The sequence below is a fragment of the Cupressus sempervirens genome, chromosome 6 (genome assembly GCF_028749045.1).
Source record: "Cupressus sempervirens isolate cs-2001-9-10 chromosome 6, ASM2874904v1, whole genome shotgun sequence".
Classification (NCBI taxonomy): Eukaryota; Viridiplantae; Streptophyta; class Pinopsida; order Cupressales; family Cupressaceae; genus Cupressus; species Cupressus sempervirens.
Genome location: NC_143123.1, coordinates 12,549,654 through 12,570,093, shown reverse-complemented (window position 1 = coordinate 12,570,093; position 20,440 = coordinate 12,549,654). Strand labels below are relative to the sequence as shown.

The following is a 20,440-nucleotide window of genomic DNA, read 5'->3' as shown; positions in this document are numbered from 1 at the left end:
CTAGGGAGTTCAAGGAGTTAAACCGGCTGGTTTTCTGAGAGCGGTTCATGTTCTTATGGAAACTTGAGACAACAGATAAAAGAAAAAGATTCAGTAGACTGACGCAATCAGTTTAAAAAGCGTCAGAAAGTTTGTTAAATTTTTGTCAATTGATAACAAGCTCTTGTGTAAAAGAAAGAAAAAACAATCTGCATTTAATTATGGAAAAACTCTATAGTTAAATATGTTCAAGTTGGAGTAGCACTGAGATGAGTTATCTCCAAGAAAGGGAAGCTCTGGGAGCATCACCTAAATCCAATGAGTGTTAAAGATTTCATTCATCCTCATAAGAGATAGGTTTAAACTCATGAAACATTGGTCAATGAGTTTGACTCAACAACTACAGAGTTGAACCCTCGTAACAATATCACAATCTACATTTAATGAAATTCTGCTATGTTCATGTAAGATTATACTTATATTATATCATTCAAACAAGTCTCCAATTCCTTCATTACAGACCCCGAGATTTATTCAGTGCCCCCTCAGAAAATCTGAAAAGAAAGAGAAAATCAGCATCATTAAAGGGTAGCTCTTTACACATAACTCCGGCAAGTTATGTTGGATACATAATACTATGCATGAAAATATCAGTGTAAACTTATCACACGATAGAAAGGACAATTATCATTAATAGGTTTTAGGTTTTAAGATTATTATCATTTTTATTTGGTTAAATTTTTGTTTCATGTACAGAATAATTAATTTGTCTCTAATACACTATTAAATTACGATACTTGATAAGAACAATATTAGGCCAACAATATTTATGCCTCATTGATCACAGGCCCAATGGCAAACATAAATCGAAGGTCCCATTTAAATAATAAATTTTGTTCGAGTGATAGATTACAATTTTGTACAGAAATTGCTGAACTTAACCCATTAAAATGATCTAAAAACCTATAAGACAAGCACTCTGGTCAAGAAATGGGTTATCTGTCAAAAAATTAAAAAAGTGAACCGTGGCTTTGGTTGTCATGAAGAGCTGCCAATTTGTCAAGCAGATGGATTCCGTAGCTTTAACAAGGACTTCCTTATAATATTCAATTCTTGCATGCCTTTCTTGCACTTCTGAGTGTCAAGTTACTTTCATTAGCTGCATTGCACAGCTTTTCACGTATTGACATAGCATCTTTTTGTTCAGGGGGCATAAAAATTGAACTGCCTGCAAGAAAGCTAACTGCCTTTATACTTTTTGAAAACCCACCTAGTACAATAACAAAAGAAAGAACGCTGCAGATCTTTAAAAGGCAACTCAATATTACCAGAACTTTTATCCCTTTCAGATGATGCATCAAGAATAGCTATAATTCCACCATCCTGCAAAACCATAGATATGTAATAGAGTATCATTTCATCATTTGTGATTTTTTCATAGCATAGAATTTACAATTTTGTTATCAATCATATCCATATAAGGTCAAACATGACGCAGGAATAAGACATCAAAACTAAAACTAGACAAGCCAAAGGAATAAGGTTTTAAAACTTAAGCTAACTTCAATTTAAATAGGGTGCTGCTGATTGGAATGTTGGGCAGGGTGGGCAGCGGGGAGAGGGATTCAATTTTGCAACAACTTCCCTGGTAGATTTCTACTATTGCCTAAATTTGGATTTAAATTTTCCAAAACCACACATTTTAAGAAACTTATATTCCACTGTAGTATATTTTATCTAATTGGTAAAAAGTAAACTAATATGTGAGTAGACCATAAATTTAAATACATGGTAGATTAGTTTTTTCTGAATTTATAATGTTGTTTATGTGGTTGTGTGATTCATAGTTTGCAAACTCCACAAGTACTCTCTGAGTTGCCAAGTACTCTATATTTTTTACTGAGCAAGTTTTTACTAGTTTAACTCTCGCATATTATATACACAGCAAAAATGAAGGTAAAAATGCCAACATGGGTAAAATGCTGGTCAAAACATGTTGTTTACTCAATTTCTTATTTTAATACATTTTGTAGTTGAATTTTGCAACAAAAAAACCTTCCTTTAAGAGATTTTAATCTTTAGTACTTTCTAAGTTGTTGACTTTTTGCTGAGTTTTTCTCAAGTATTTGCCAAATGTTTGCTGAGTGAATTTTGGGCTTGCCAAGTACTGTCCAAGTCTGTGAGCCATGACGTGGTTAGTTTAACCCAAACATGAAAAGGTGTGTAGTTGAGATAGATAGGAATTACTAAGGGTTTCTGGGGTCAAACTTGTCAAATGTAAAGCCATTTTCGTATAAATAATTGTGCTGAGGGTTTCTAAGATCAAGCTTGTTACATGTACTAAGCCATCTTTTATATAAATACTCTTGGCTTTGAATGAATATAGTATCCTAAGTTGCCAAATCAGTATTGGGTACGGTATATGAGTTGGATATGCTGATCTCGTACAAATTTTTTGGGGCTAGGTATGTGTCAATACATAAAAGAATTGAAATAATAAATACATATATATTTACAGCCTATAGATATTATAGACTATTAAGTTCATTATACCACATCTACCATAAATATTATGGATATCAAATACAATATACTAATTACATATCAATTAGTAAACTTAAATGTCAGAATAGATGTAAGATAAATTAGATGATTAAATTGTAACTTTGAGTTAGCATGATTCTGTAATAAGTTATAACTGCAATCTTTATAAGTTTAAAAAACTTCTGACATCTCCAAACATTACCCTACAATAAGGTGGAACAACATTCCTTTCAACTTCTATTGTTATGTCTATCCACCAAAAGTCTATATAACACAATATATATTTTACAATAGCAAGTATTATCCAGAATTTGATGCATTAAAAGATGTCCTACAGTTTAAATATTTTGGCAGTTCCTTATTAATCGTGAAAAGGAAAACATATCCACCATTAACCACGACGTATATTTTGGCACTAAGGTGGGGTGTCGACATGAACATTTTTTTAACTAGACTAGTGTCTATTGGATTCATTGTCATTGGTGTCAATAGGACATTCAGTGGCATGTATGGTTTAACGTGTGCCAAATCTACAGCATACCAACAGACACTTGTCTAAATATTTTGGCAGTTCCTTATTAATCGTGAAAAGGAAAACATATCCACCATTAACCACATGATGTATATTTTGGCAATAAGGTGGGGTGTCGATGTGAACATTTCTTTTACTAGACTAGTGTCTGTTGGATTCATTGTCATTGGTGTTAATGGGACATTCAGTGGCATGTATGGTTTAACGTGTGTCAAATCTACGACATACCAATAAAGATGACAAGAAAAAAGTAATTAAGCATACATGGGCTGACCCATGTCTAGTTCCCAAGCACAAAAAGATTAAAAATTATATATATGCCGAAGTAATATATCATTTGGGACGACCCTTTTTAGAGCCACACTTCATTAAGGGAATAAAATCAATTTGTAATTTAAATTAATTTTTGTTTTGCCCCTATTAGTGGCAACCTTGTGGATATTCAGACCTAGCTTTTGGCAAGAGTTTTAAAACTACAAAGAAATTATAAATAAATTTGTTTGGATCAACCTAAGGAAGGGGATGCAACCCTTGGTTAAAGTGCTGTTTGAGGTGGTATTAATAGAAGATCATTGAGGATCATTTATAGACCAATTCATTGAATCTATTTCCCATCTTCAAGAGAAGATCTAGACATATTTGCAAGCAGATTTTTGAGTGCAACTCAGATATATCAGAGTGTAGATTTATGAGTAAAAATCAGACACACTTGGAGGAGACTGCAGAATTTGTGACGATATATCACAGATTTGAGAGCAACCACTGAAGATCATGTTGCAAATCTGGATTTTTGGTTCAGTGTTAGTCTATTAGAAACAAACTTCATTCTACCTATGACCAGATGGTGGAAAGTGCACTTCAAATTGAAGGTGTCCTGATCAAAATGTAACAACCAGTTTTCCCGGGTCTTAATTAACAACTAATGTATTCAAAGAACTACAGTTATTACTTCATTTTCATAGGACGACAGTTATACCAGCCATGTTCATATGAAAGAGATTGACGATTAAAAACAATTAAACAAAATTTCTTAACTAAGAACTTAAAACACCATCAATGAATTTACTATAGAAATTAAAATCCACATACCATGGAATTTGAACTGATAATCATTGTAACAATGCTTCTGCAATCACCCAGATTAGTCCACAAATACCACTATAACAATATCATATAATGACTACCATTCAATACCGCTATATCAAAATCAAATGACGATTACTATTAAATACCACTATATAAACTTAGGGCATCACATACCATTCGATCATTTAGGGCTTCAAATACCACTGTATCACTTAGGGCTTCAGTTGCCACTGGATCAATTAGGGCATCAGATACCACTGCATCAATTAGGGCTTTAGATACCATTGAATCAATTAGGGCTTCAGATACCACTATATCATTTAGAGCTTCAAATTCCACTGAATCAATTAGGGCTTCAAATACCACTAAATCAATTAGGGCTTCAGATTCCACTATATCATTTAGGACTCCAGATATCACTGTATCATTCCTTTCGATTGCTTAACTTCTTGCATATACATCATCATAGTGATAATACCTGTTTCCGACAAACAATTGAATGTATAGCTTTTCTTTGTTTGTTGTACGTCCAACAACTTGGGGAGAGGTGAAACATTGTCACGGGCTTAACCACCCAACCTCAGACCTTAACTTACTCCCCACACAATCTCTAATGAGAAAGGCCCTCCCTACCCGGAATTGGACTTGGAACATCTGTCATCTACTGAGCATCCTAGTATTTAAACACACCATTCGACTTGACAGCAAGAGATTACAATAACAGGATTATGCATGAGCTATTAAATAATTCGTATTAAAAATGATAATAAACATTATTATGTTATATCTAATTCTGTTTCATATTATTGCAGATTCATTTTTCTCACCTCTTCACCCTTTTCCTTGGCTACACAGCCGAGTGAATCCCAGGTGTTCAGAATTCTTAGAACAATCGGTTCTTTCTATTGATTCTCAACTGTTTCATAATTAACATATATTCCAGCTTATCACAATTTGTGATTTAAAAAAGATATTTTTTAAAGCTAGCAAAAATATCACTGATTCATTTTTCCAAATTGTATATTTAAATCATGATTTTATTGCATCTTCAATAACTCTTTCTCAAGAGGATTCTATCCGATAATTATAACTACAATTTAGCTGTTATGGAAATCGGAAACCAGTAAGAAATGATAAGAAATATACAGCTATGCTTGGAACATGATTGATTATATACTTCCAACTATTCACAATCTGATTTGAGAGATTACATTTTTTAAAACTTGCACAATTAAATATCATATGATTCCAAGGTATATTGGTAAAGATAACTTATCGTTCCATGTTATGGACACTTCACTATGCTTATTGGTAAGCAACTCCCTAGAGATATTTAGTTATAAATGAAGATAATCTTCAGCTGCAATTATAGAAATCAATTTGTAATAAAAATATTGGAATAACATTAAACAGAAATGATTATCACATGACCTGAGATAAATTTGGAACCGGCTGAAGTCTTGTAAATCAATTGGCAATCAGCTCTTCTTCAGTTAATGTAGACGTAACAAGAGTGCAATGAAGATTTAAGTCCTCGGCATGAACAAAACATATACAACAGGTATTGGAATGGCACTGTTATGAAATGGTAAAAGGGTTTCAATGGTCTTATAGATATTCGGCAGACCTGTAGCAAAGTATTGATTAGGAATGAAGCCACCAATAACAAGGAAGGATTCCGATTTAAAAAAAGAAAGAGAAAAGAGAGTTCTTGCGTCCTTTGTCTAACCCGACTCAAGAGAAAATTAATGGTGGTCGGACAATATGGGAAGTGATAATAATATTGGAAAGAAAAAGCGTAGCAAGGAAATAGTAGAATGAAATATATATCATGCCCACCTCCTCTCACGGCGTGACTTCTTAGCTCCCATCAGTTAAAGTTTATAAGACAATTCAAATTGCCAATTATTAAATTGATTTTTCATGCCAAGTGTTAATCGGTTTTAAAAGATTTATAAGCCAATTCGAATTTCCAAGTATTAAATCGATTTCAAACAAGGAAAAGAATAAAAGATGGAAAAAGAGTTGAAAGATTATAATTCAAATATATTATTATATCTTAAATATTATTTATAATTTATATATATAAATGTACATGTGAATATATTAATGAGGTGACATCATTTTTATTAAATTATTATAATATAATGGTGCCATCTCATTTTTATATCTATATGTACATATATAGATATATCTATCGTGAAAGATCATATTAAATCCTTTGAGGAACATTTTATATTTTAACGCAATTATTTATGTTTCTCAAATTATTTATTTAAATAGCTCATACGGGTTCCACAGATGTATCTTGTTTCAAGTCGCTAGATCCTCAACCCATCTGCCTAGTGATGGTGATGCTCTTGTGCCTAATTCTTTTTTAACAATGCTTCCACCCCTTCGACGTGTTTCCTACAAAGAGATTCTCCGCAGTTAAATTATATTATCATAATAAATTATTTAATTATAAATAATCATAACGGTTAACCATCTTCTCAATTCCATGAATTCATGATAAATGATCAACTCGCTTGTTATCTTCACTTGAAATTATAATGACTAACCATCTTACCATTTCGCAAGATTATAACCAATTAAACAGCCAACTAACTCCATGTGAACCTCAACAGCTATATTTTACATTAGGTCAAAATTTGGGATGCAACATACCATTCCCCTTGTGGTTCATCATCCTCGATGAACTTGAAATTGAAATGAACATTATAAAGGAGTATTTAAAATTGGAATATGACGTACCATTCCCCTATGTGTTTCATCGTCCACAATGATCTTCGCAAATTAAACACTAAAAGAATATTCCAAGTACAAGATGTATATTGTAGCATCGTGATATCAATTCCTTTCAAAATTGGATCAAAATCTAAATCATACTCAAAACTCAAGGTCCATTTTTACTTCAATGTTTCCAGAAAGATACTTGCATGATAACATAAAACTAAACACATACTCACCTGAGTTCACTTTACCGTACTTGTGGTCATCTCAGCATCAATTGAGTTGATCATATTGTAGGATTTTTTTTTACATATTCCTGTCATACTCATGTAGACACTCACCATATCATTAATTCAATTCCATATTTATGTCTCCATCTAAGAGTATTTTCAGGGTTCAGTAATTGAGAGTAAGATAAGTATTCAAAATTGGAATTCTCCAATTAGCAAGTTCTAGACCATAACTTGATCATAATGTAAATCATTTATACATACCATTTGGCATATGGCACTTATTAATGGGTAGATCTTCCTTGCAAACTTACAGATCACCTAAAAAAGAGTTAATAGATCCATGTTTACCATTTATGTAACCTCGGCCTTCTTGCCCATCTTAATCACAATAACATTTCATTAGAATAATTATCTCATGATAGAATGTATACTTCATCTTCGAAACAATATATAATAGCTCAGTATGTAAAGTCAACATCGCATGTGTATTATACATGTACAGCAGTGTGTCAAAGGGGCATGATATACTATGCAAGATCATCATAAATCTAATCAAGATCATAAGAATCTAAAACAACAGATCATCATAAATCTAATCAAGATCATAAGCATCTGAAACAATTCATAAGATTCTTATTCAGAAGCTCATCATTCATCTGTAATATCTGGAAGTTTATCTTTTCCATTTGTATGACCTAGGCTTTCATGCCCATCTCGTCAGTGTAATGTTTCAAGGAAAAACTGAAGTCAAACAAAAGTTTACATCTGTAAACAAGCATTGATAGTTTCAATTATGCAAGTGTGTTTACTCCATACTGAAGCACAAAATGATCTTGTCGTTTAATCAACAACAGAAAGGGTCATGGTTCATGATTTTGTTTTCCTTCAGTTCAAGTTCAAAAAAAAATAAATAACAATTTATTTCTACCATTTCATAAGAACAGGAATATAATTTGCATAAAGTAAATGCTGCGAACTTAAACTAATAGGAATTATTTAGTTATCATCATGCATTTTGACAACATTTTATCAATATTATAGAAGCTATTTTGGGATTGTGCAAGCTTCGGCCTCAGACCATACTTATCCCCACTCATTCTAACATATTAGAATGGCCCTCCCTATCTTAGGTTTGGGCTTGGGATATTCTTCAGTCTAGCCATCCGAGCTACCGAATGTTTTTTGAGTGCCCATCCAGTTATGCCTATATAACTGAGCCACAAACATCATGTGATCATTAGATGGCACATATGCCTATAAATTACCTTGGCCAAGGATTTCCCAATGGGTACATTGACCCGATCACCACCACTTGACTTGACAATCATTTCATCTTCTCAATTTTGTTTCATCTTTACGATTTTGCAATTTATACATTTGTCCATTTTATATCATCTTAGCCTTTCCCGGCTATTCTGGATGATTTCCCAATGTGATTTTTTTCCTGTTTTGATTGTAATATCCAGTTATGTAAAATAAACCATTACATTTTCTGTTTCTTAAAAACAGTGTTGGGCCCAAGGTTCAGCGTTGAACCTAGCGCTATGATACCATATGTAACAACCAGTTTTTCCGAGTCTTAATTAACAACTAATATATTCAAAAAACTACAGTTATTACTTCATTTTCATAGGAAGACAGTTATATCAGTCATGCTCATATGAAAGAGATTGACGGTTAAAAACAGTTAAACAAAATTTCTTAACTAAGAACTTAAAACACCATCAATGAATTTACTATAGAAATTAAAATCCATATACCATGGAATTTGAACCGATAATCATTGTAACAGTGCTTTTGCAATCACCCAAATTAGTCCACAAATACCACTATAACAATATCATATAATGATTACCATTCAATACCACTATATCAAAATCAAATAACGATTACTATTAAATACCACTATATAAACTTAGGGCATCACATTCCACTATCAATTTGGGCATCGATTACCATTGAATCATTTAGGGCTTTAGATACCACTGTATCACTTAGGGCTTCAGTTGTCACTCAATCATTTAGGGCATCAAATATCACTGCATCAATTAGGGCTTTAGATACCATTGAATCAATTAGGGCTTCAGATACCACTGTATCATTTAGGGCTTTCGATACCACTGAATCAATTAAGGCTTCAGATTCCACTGTATTATTTAGGGCTTTAGATACCACTGAATCAATTAGGGCTTCAGATTCCACTATATCATTTAGGGCTCCAGATATCACTGTATCATTCCCTTCCTTTCGATTGCTTAACTTCCTGCATATACATCATAATAGTGATAAGACCTGTTTCCGACAAACAATTGAATGTATAGCTTTTCTTTGTCTGTTGTATGTCCGACAACTTGGGGAAAGGTGAAACATTGTCAGGGGCTTAACCACCCAACTATGGACCTTAACTTATTCCCCACACAATCTCTAACGAGAAAGGCCCTCCCTACCCAGAATTGGACTTGGAACTTTTGTTATCTACTGAGCATCCTGATATTTAAACACACCATTCAACTTGACAGCAGGAGATTACAATAACAAGATTATGCATAAGCTATTAAATAATTTGTATTAAAAATGATACTAAACATTGTTATGTTATATCTGATTCTGTTTCATATTATTGCAGATTCATTTTTCTCACCTCTTCACCCTTTTCCTTCGCTACACAATCGAGTGAATCCCAAGTGTTCGGAATTCTCAAAACAACCGGTTCTTTCTATTGATTCTCAACTATTTCATAATTAACATATACTCTAGATTATCACAATCTGTGATTTGAAAAAGACATTCTTTAAAGCTAGCAAAAATATCACTGATTTATTTTTCCAAATGGTATATTTAAATCATGATTTTACTGCATCTTCAATAACTCTTAAGAGGATTCTATCCGATAATTATAACTACAGTTTAGCTGTTATGGAAATTGGAAACCAGTAAGAAATTATAAGAAATATACAGCTATGCTTGGAACATGATTGATCATATACTTCCAGCTATTCACAATCTGATTTGAGAGATTATATTCTTTAAAACTTGCAGAATTAAATATGAACTGATTCCAAAGTCTATTGGTAAAGATAACTTAACGTTCCATGTTATGGACACTTCACTATGCTTATTGGCAAGCAACTCCCTAGAGATATTTAGTTATAAATGAGGATAATTTTCAGCTGCAATTATAGATATCTATTTGTAATAAAAATATTGGAATAACTTTAAAGTTTAAACGGAAATGATTATCACATGACCTGAGATAAATTTGGAACCGGCCGAAGTCTTGTAAATCAATTGGCAATCAGCTCTTCTTCTGCTGTTGTAGACGTAACCAGAGTGCAATGAAGTTTTAAATCCTCGGCATGAACAAAACATATACAACAGGTATTGGAATGGCGCTGTTATGAAATGGGAAAAGGGTTTCAATGGTCTTACAGATATTCGGCAGACCTGTAGCAGAGTAATGATTAGGAATGGAGCTGCCAATAACAAGGAAGGATTCCGATTTTTTTTAAAAAACAAAAAAGAGAGTACTTGCATCCTTTGTCTAACCCGACTCAAAAGAAAATTAATGAAGGTTGGATGATATGGGAGGTGATAATAATATTGGAAGGAAAAAACGTGGGAAGGAAATAGTAGAATGAAATATATACCATGCCCGAATCCTCTCACAGCATCCATATTAAAGAACAAGCTGTGACTTCTTGGCTCCCATCAGTTAAAGTTTATAAGACAATTCGAATTGCCAATTATTAAATTGATTTTTCATGCCAAGTGTTAATCGGTTTAAAAGATTTATAAGCCAATTCGAATTTCCAAGTATTAAATCGATTTCAAACAAGGAAAAAAATAAAAGATGGAAAAAGAGTTGGAAGATTATAATTCGAATATATTATTATATCTTAAATATTATTTATAATTTATATATATAAATGTATATGTGAATATATTAATGAGGCGACATCATTTTTGTAAACTATTATAATATAATGGTGCCATCTCATTTTTATATCTATATGTACATATATAGATATATCCATTATAATAATAAGGTAAAAGATCATATTAAATCCTTTGAGGTATGTTTTATATTTTAACCCAATTATTTATGTTTCTCAAATCATTTATTTAAATAGCTCATGCGGGTCCCACAATTGTATCCTATTTCAAGTCGTTAGGTCCTCAACCTATCTGCCTAGCGATGGTGATGCTCCTGTGCCTAATTCTTTTCTGACAATGCTTCCACCCCTTCGACGTGTTTCCTGCAAGGAGATTCTCCGCAGTTATATTATCATAAATAAATTATTTAATCATAAATAATCATAACGGTTAACCATTTTCTCCATTCTATGAATTCGTGATAAATGATCAACTAGCTTGTTATCTTCACTTGAAATTATAACGACTAACCATCTTACCATTTCGCAAGATTATAACAAATTAAACTGCTAACTGACTTCATGTGAACCTCAACGGCTATATTTTAAATTAGGTCAAAATTTGGAATGTCACACAGAAAGGAAGAGCCCACCCTTAACAAGGATAAATCTAACAACTCTAATAACAACAATGGAAGGAAAGACAAATTCTGGAACAAAAACAAAAATGTGGTCTTCAACAGTGTAGTGGACACTTCCATGATTAAACTTAAGGAACCAATCTTCAACTTGTCCAGCAACATTCAGGCTGTTAAACCACGAGAAGCTCTGAGATCACCAAATGATTCTAACAAAGGAAAAATATCTTGGGCAGCTAAACTAAACCAGAATGTCAGTACCATCTACTCCAATAAATAATGAACTACACACTCCTATTGGACCTAAATTCTAATGATGAGGAGAGATTGAGAAGCTCTGAAATTTCTAGAGGCAAGCAAAAACCTTAATCTCAACCACTGAGGAGGTCTACTCGTGAAAGACAGTAAATCAATACATATTGTTATTCATCTAAAAGGTTTGGATATCCTTTGTTGGATTCAAGTTATATACTTTTTTTATTACTAACATTGATTAGACTAGGATTGTTAGAGATGCTATGGGCATGCATGATGTATATTCCTGGAAGGAATCCATGAATGAAGTGATGGAAGCATTATACAAAAATGCTAGATGTGGGATCTAGTACCTTTTCCTAAAGTACAGAAACTTGTTGGATGTAAAATTGTAAATGGGTGTTCAAGAAGAAATTGGGTCCAGATTGTAGTTTTAAGGAGTGACAACTAGTTGTCAAGGGCTATTGACAGGTGGAGGGAATCAATTACGATGAAATATTCTCTATTGTAGCTAAGATGACATCCATGTTATACTTGATTTTCATTGAGTATTAATGAAATTTGTTGACAATTAAAAGAAATTATGGATATTTCTGCAACCTCAATAAGGAGGATGACTTCTAATGTAACATTAGTATATACTATATTATCTAATGCTACAACATTTGACAAACTACTAGTGTACTCGTGCTACTATTTATTATAACTACAAAAGGCTTATTAGATTTAGATAGTGATTCGCATATGTCAAACATAATTGAACTTTAGTATTGAAAATTATCAAATGATTTTGTACTTGGAATGTATAGAACATATCAATATTATATTAAGATTTTGTTCAAGTTTTGAGCAGTCTTTGAAGATGATTATGAGCAGTTGGGATGGGGGACAAATTTCTGAGCAGAGGGCACAGTGGGGCCTCAATTAGGGGATGGCGGCAGAGGGTGGAGTGTAATGTCCCCATTTTTTGCGAGATTCTGTAGATGATCGTGTCAGTTCATTATAGCGACCCTCATGAGCGGACAAGGTGACTAGGGGTCTCAGTTGTGGACTTAATATTTTTAGGATGTCTATTTTTGGCAGTGCAGTGGGTGGCTTTGGCAGTTGGTTGTCATCTACAGTAAATTTGCTGATTAATTTCATGAGCTCTTATTTATTAATTAATTATTTAAGTCGCATTATAATAATAATAATATTTTTTATAATAATGATACTAAGAGATATTACCAAAAGAGTTGTGTTGAAAAATTTCATAAGCTGAGTTCTTTTGGGAAACTTTTGTCAACAAGGGATTATAAATATGAGCTCATTTCATTGAAAAAAGGACGCTTGAATATTTATTTGTTCTTGTTTTCTTTGTGGCTTTCTGAGGTTCTCAATTTTGTTGCCCTTGCTGAGGTATAAGGGAAGCTGAGAAGTGTTTTCGAATCACTGCTGAGGTAAAGTGATTCCATTATATCTAGTCATGTAATCTCCCTTACTGTTATTGTCTGTGGCTGGGAGTATTGTCACTGTTGAGGAAATCGCATTTCTGAGATTCCTGGAGGGTTTCAGAATTCTGAGGATTGCATTAGCAATTGTGCTAAGGCATGCAATTGCTTTCCTCTCCTACTATTGTTTGTTGTGGTTAGCGAGAAATTTCTATTGACTGAATTTGTGATTTGTTCAGGAAATTTTTTAACATCTGCAGTTTACATCAGAAGATCCACGTGAGCTATTCAGAGGCAGCCATTTCTTCCTATCGCAGTGTTTGGTATTTTAAAGCATTGCAGAGGTCATTTCGAGTACCACATGTGCAATCTGAAGCAGCACATGCATTTTCTCTAACCTTCGATTTATCCAGGAGGCGCCTTTTTATCTGGGGGTTAGATCAGTGATCCACGTTGCATGATTTTGGATTGTCATTGCCCAGCAACACCTAGCGTCGCATACTTGGGCCGCCAGATATTCATTTGGACCTGTGGTTGAAAAGGAAAGGAGTGCAGATCAGTTTTGGGGCCACTTTTTGCATGTCTGCAAATATATAACATCCTACGGGCTGCAATTTGGTCATTGAGGATAGCTGTTCACATTATTGGCTGCGATCTGGTCACTGGGACTAATAAATCTGCTCCTGCATACAGGTTGCAACAGTTACTGTGTTATTTTTCAAATGCAATAGAAACTTAATAGTGGCATGATTATTATTTGGTCTCATTGTCCTAGTTGTTGCATTCTCAATTCAGTATTTCCATTTAGTTTTACATTTATTTCAAAAAACCAAAAAAAACTTATATTCCAGAAATCAGAAAAACAAAAAAGCTACAAAAAACAAGCAATTTCCCATCAGCATTTCAGTGGTGTCAAGACAGGGTCTTTACCGGGGGGGAAGGGGGGCTAGCAATACTCTTAGAAGTATTGCCATTGCACTTAATCAAGTTTTGAAGGTAAAAGTTTGTAGATACTCACACCTAGTTAATTAAGTTAGGGCATTTCTTATTTTCTTAATTTGCTTGTACTTTGTGTGTGACTACATCTGCTATTATCCCATATTATTTCTCTACTTGCATCTCTTGGTCATGTATCCTATATACACCCACCTATTTTTGCCATCTGAGTAACCTAACACTCACTTGTATGCTAATTTGCATCCTTTTATAAAGATTATTATTATTCTACCTTTGAGTCTTTTGTGATTAGCTCCTAAGCATCTTGATCTCGGGATGGCTATCCTCATAGCTTATTCTAACATATCTGTGTAACTTCTGTCCAAGTCTAGAGATTATGATGTAATATGGCGTAACATTTGAAATTGTATGTCAACAAAATATTTTTAATGGTGATAAATGAGTTACCATGAGGGGAACATAAATATAAATAGTTGGTAGATAATTTAAATCAATGTTTACAATGCTTAGGTTGTTGGGTGATTAGTTATACACCTATATATAATAAGTATTTGGTTGAGAAGTGGTTGAGATAAAATAGGAATTGTTCATATTTAGAATTGGGCTTGCTATACATAAAGGCATCTTTCTTATGAATTCTCTTTAGTTTGACTTGACATATTATCTTGTTATTTGCATTTGAATACTAAAATCTCAATAAAACATACTTGGATTTAGATCTATATTGATAATAAGTTATAACAAACTAATAACGTAAACTCATTTCTTGGACATCCTTTATAGAACTACCTTCCAATGTAGTAGTATTACATATTATCTTACTACTTGCATTTGAATACTAAAATCTGAATAAAACATACTTGGATTTAGATCTATATTAATAATAACAAACTAACAAAGTAAACTAATTTCTTGGGCATCCTTTATAGAACTGCCTTCTAACATAGTAGCATTATTAACCACCCAACTCAATCAAATCATATAGCTAGAGCATTAGCATGAATCCAAGGCCACTCAAGCATGGAAGGACCAAAAATGAGACTAATAATCTTAGTCCAGCAAACACCTTTATAGAGAGCCATGCATGTTGGGAGTCAATCTAACAATGCAAAAAATTGTTTAAACCCCAATCACCTTGTGCATTAAGACTAAGTTTTCCATCACCTATAGCTGATTTGGGTGATCTTCAAATGGGTCTTCCATTGGTTAACTCGTCTAAATGTTCTTCCTCTTCATCCTCCATACTCATACAATACACTGTAAGTTTCATAAATTCAAGTCTCTGAGGGTTTGGATCATTTTCCTTAATTTTGTGGAGTGGTAGACTTTCAAATTTCAATGGACTATCAAACATCTTCTACTCCTACAATATCTTGTCTTGAACACGAGTACTACATAGAAATATGGTAATGTTGCAAGAATCAAAAAAAAAAAAAATCAGTGTGTCATTTTCCTAAATTTTCGTGGTTTTGAAGTTCAATATTTTGTTTGTGCCATGGAACCTTGACTGTATAAGCAAATGAGTTTCCTATGGCTGTAAGATGTCCTCACAAAATACAAATATAACAACTTTCATGTACAAACTAAGTAAAACCCTTACTGACTAAAAACTGAAAAAGCCTTATTCTCACAAGAATCCCACAGCTCTAACATGTGGTTGTGGCAAGAACGTGATGACTCCGCCATGTTTTTGTGCTTTATAGAAATTTTTGATGATTTAGAGTTTAGTTATTGCATTATGATTTGGGTATGTATGTAATGGCCCCTTCCGAATTTTGCCAAGAGCCACAATTGCCCCAGATTATGGTTAGGGTTAACCCCAAATAAGCTTTCTTAAATTATGCAATCTGTAACTTGAAATCCTGCATCCCCAACATACACCGATACCAACATACAAAAGATATGTACATGTATTCAATAAAGAAAACATCATTCATAAATTGATTACGGATTGTATCTTCTGCTAGCCTGTTTTTTTAATTGGAAAATTTTAATCTTTTGTCATTTGAAAACAAGTGGGATAGTTCTTTGTTAGAAAGTACTCTAATCATCCTCGAATATTGAGCCGATTGTCAACCAAGTAAAATCATTAGTTATCACGATGTTGCAGCTTGAGAACAATCACATGAATCATTAAATTCAGAAATATATGATAAGTTGTACAAAATCCTTTAATGAGAATGTTCTTGACACTATTCCAAACAATGTAGCCAGTTTTCAAAATGACCCAGTTCACAAATTTAGAGATGTGATAACTAACATTCTTCATAGTTTTGATGACCTGTGAGATGCTCATGTTTTTGGATTTTACTCACAATGCTATTATAAGTTTATAACCATCCCATTTTTATGGTAAAAGGCTTACTAGTTCAAGGTTACCAGTGTTTCAATGCTTTGATTCCTTTTACTTTTTGGTTGCAAAATATGAAGGCACGCATCATCTCTTCTTGTACCTAGTGACATCAATAGGGCATGATAATAATAGGGTGAGCCTTGATTGCACTATATGCACATGATAAAATCATTATAAACTCATTATAAGGGGTGCAGTAGAATCTTAAGTGAATGCAAATGACAAGTCTAATGCCAAAATCCACAACCTCTATGACTATGGTAATTACGAGGGTATGCACATGAAAAGCCAAGAAGAAGAAGCCAAATTTCACAATCTTGGTTATTCATAAGCACTAAAATTTTCAACATGTTCATATCAGTTCTTCATCACTGATTTCTTCAACTTTATAGAGTTCTATGAAAGGTTGCTGCCTTCAAGTTATAAAAAGTCAAGTAAAATTCACATATCAGCTATTTAAAAGTTGGCCAAGTTTTTCAAATAAACCACACATTGCATGGTAAGTTTTTGTTCATCGACATTTCAAATAAGTTGCTTGAGTTGTTCCAATACAGATAATAAATTGGACATACAAATGCATTTGATTGGTCACTCGATTAAGTTCTTAAAGTTTATTAGCAAGCAGATAAGTGTGCGGGTCAGAGGAATCAGTTAAAAACATTTTTTAAAGCAGCTCAAATCACCAAAAAAGAAGATAAAATGCCCTCATCAGTGATTTCGCATAGTTGTTAAAGGTCTTAAAAACTCTGATGAAGCATGATTTATAGACACTGAAGGAGATTTGGAAACTATGGTAAAGTTATTATGCTATATTAAAGCACCGTTAAGGTTATGAATAAAGCATTCTAAAGTGATAACAAATTCTTTGACTGGCCATTTCATTAAATTGTGTGAGTGATCCAAGTTGGCAGTTAAGAAAATCAGCCTTTTCATTGTTTTGCTCAAGCACCAAAAGTGCCCAATAGAGTTCTCATAAAATTGGGGAATCTCATCTCCCATAGCCAAATCAGTGGCTTCATGAAGTTTTGAAAGCACTTCAAATCTCTGATAAAGCTTAGGGTCTTCAAAAGGTTGACATTGGAAAGTTTGCCTTCTGATGCAAATGAGCCAAAAGGAAGTTAATTATATAACTAACTTAAACAGTTGGTGATCATTATAGTCAGGAATGTTTTCGTGGACATGTGAGCTGCATGTGAGAACACAGAAAAACATTGACAAGATGCATCAAGAAGATCACATATCATGGAATTCAGTGACTAGAACAGATCCAAGCAAGTTCAAGAAATTGGTTTGGCAGATAAAGGCAGGCAGATGACATGCAAAGATTACAAGATATGCACCAAAATATATTTGTTGAATCTGCTTTAGAAACTTTTATGCAAATGCAATTATCAGGCATAAAGCTAAATTCCATGCAAACAGGAAGCTTTGGTACAAGTTATGGACATCCATCACAAAATAAAGAATAAAAGGTTTTGATCTGGAAATATCCAAGTTGACATGTATGCAAGATGTGGAAACATAGGCAATGCACCTGAATCGGTTGACAGAATCAACACCTCAAAGAGACATCATCTTCAAATAAGAGATTGTACAATATACGAAAGAGGTGTGTTGAGAAGGCTTTAGAAACTTTCAAGCAAATGAAATTGGCAAGGGCCAAGCCGAGCGCCACAACCTTTGCAATTCTTCTGTTGTGCAAGAATAACAAGATGGGAGTTTTGGAGCGATGAATGGATATCCATGTCATAAAGTCAGGAGAAACTGGAAGTTGCAAAATCATGAATAGGATAGAAGTACAATCAAGTGAAAGGATGCAGTCTTATGACATCGCCATTATTGCAGGAAATGCATGACATGAATTTGGTGAAGAGACATTCAAAACTGTCAAGAAAATACAATTTGCAGAATTAAAACCGAATTGCACAACCAAAGCCACTATTTTTGTCAGATAGCAAAGATAGTAATGCTCTCGTCATAGGCATACATGCAAAATGTGGAATTGCAGACAATTAGCCTGAACTTTTGACAGAATTTCTCAAAGAAATGTCATTGAAAAAGCTTTAGAAACTTTCAGGTAACTGCATTGATTAAAATTTTAAGAAGATACAATTAACAGTTGCAATTGCCTTGCTATACATGCATTCCAGAAGTGGTATCATCAAATGCTCTGGTAAGCATTAGTATGAAATCTGGAACTGCACGCAACGGACACCAATTGCTTTACAGGACGGCTCAAGAGATGATATATCAAAGAACGGAATGCAATGATTGCAGGTTGCCTGTGAGTGAGAGCTTTGAAATAACATAGGTGCATCCATTTAAATGTTCAAAATGTAGAAACACAGTGAGGCATGTGATCTGTTTGACAAGGTGGGTCAGTGAAATATACAGTCTCAAAAAAAGCAACGATTATCTTGTCCTGCTGGCCCCGTGAGTTCAAGGATCCAAGAGCTCCAGAAACCGAGGTCGAACATAAGATGAACCTTTCAACTATGGATAGTTCCTGCCCAGTCCTGTCAACTCTAGAGTAAAGGAGGGATGGCTCAACCAAGGTCAAGTAGCCCCCTCTGCCTGCAGTATGTCCAAAGATATGGGTTTATGGAAAAGGCTTTAGAAACTTCTAATCGAGTGTATTGGCATGCTCAAAACCTATACTAAGATGGAAGCTGCCAGTGCAAATTTTAGAATGCATATGGAGACATTAATCAAGTCTTACAAAAAAGAGGAAATTTTCTAGAGAATGGACCTGCAAAGTTTCAAAATGTTGGAACATAGGTAAGACACCAAAGAAGCAACATTGAAAGAAGTCATGAAAAAGGTTTCAAATATGGAGCCAGCAAATTATTGGACTGCACAATCTTTAAAAACTTGTCCACATGTCAGGAAAATATCAAGAGGAAGGCCACGCTTTCATGGCTGGTTATTTTATGCGCTACACAAATTATTTTTATTTGTATGTCCCAGAGTTTCAAAGTTAGGGCCCAAATGAATGTATAGATTATTATGAACCATTAGAGAAGAAGGATTGTTTGCAGCGTTGTGTGCTGCTAAATTGTGGATATCACAACTGCCACTTGAGATTCTTTGCAAAAGAAAAAGGTTCCTGTGCAAGAGATCTTCTACTAGTCTATGTGAATTTAAACAAATCAGATATGGTTGATGCAAAGTTGCAGGTGATAATGGATTGAAGTTGGTAAAAGAAATGGTGTTCACAATTATTTTAATCGATCATTGTTGGGATGCGGATATCATTGCGCAATCTTGTAAAGGTTTGTGGAAAGAAGAGATGCATATCAATATGGTTGGAATGCATGTACTTAAAAGCTAAACTTTGTATTAAGGGAATGATGCAATAATATATAGAAAGAATTTCTTGGAAAGGGAAAGCTCACAATGGTCATTAAAGTTGAGTGCCATCAATTTTTTTTTGCTTGATGAAGATGAGTGCCATCAACTAGGGCCAATTGAGAAACATGGATGATCGTAAGCATGTACAAAGTTACTATGTGTTCTCATTTTATATTATGACAGAGATATTGGAGAGTTAAAGTTGGTTGAAGGGAAGCCAAAACATGAAATGAACTTGCAAGTTTCATAGAGGAAAAGGATGGTTAAATACAAATGAAGAACATGTTCCCGAGGTAAGTTGCGGACCAACAAATGAATCATGGATCAAGAAAAGGGTTAGAGCTCACCCTGGTGGCACCATTATCTTGGCCTTATTCTTGTTATGTGCTTCAAATTGCCTTTTTCTTTTTTGTAAAAGTGACTTGTATCACTTACTATAAACAAAAGTTAGCTTTTAGGCTTGATTTTTGTATAAGT

At 33.7% G+C, this 20,440-nt stretch overlaps 1 protein-coding gene across 7 annotated transcripts in view; it reads right to left on the bottom strand.

Annotated features, from left to right (window-relative positions):
* Positions 1 to 791: 791 nt before the first annotated feature.
* The window catches only part of LOC149550784 (uncharacterized), a 44,134-nt gene continuing 24,485 nt past the window's right edge, over positions 792 to 20,440 (bottom strand). Inside the window, exons 7-10 of one of the 7 annotated variants that reach the window (XR_016352601.1) lie at positions 13,943 to 13,985; positions 13,701 to 13,830; positions 1,308 to 1,362; positions 792 to 1,207 (exon numbers count right to left, since the gene is read on the bottom strand). Coding sequence is in view for 4 of the 7 variants with exons in the window: in XM_089786353.1 (XP_089642479.1) it covers positions 1,086 to 1,207; positions 1,308 to 1,362 (177 nt within the window). In the remaining 3 variants the exon portion in view is untranslated. Of the gene's footprint in view, positions 1,219 to 1,307; positions 1,363 to 13,700; positions 13,831 to 13,942; positions 13,986 to 16,624; positions 16,713 to 20,440 lie in introns of all 7 variants that reach the window. The other 6 variants (XR_016352600.1, XR_016352599.1, XM_089786356.1 and 3 more) reach the window with 6 other exon arrangements.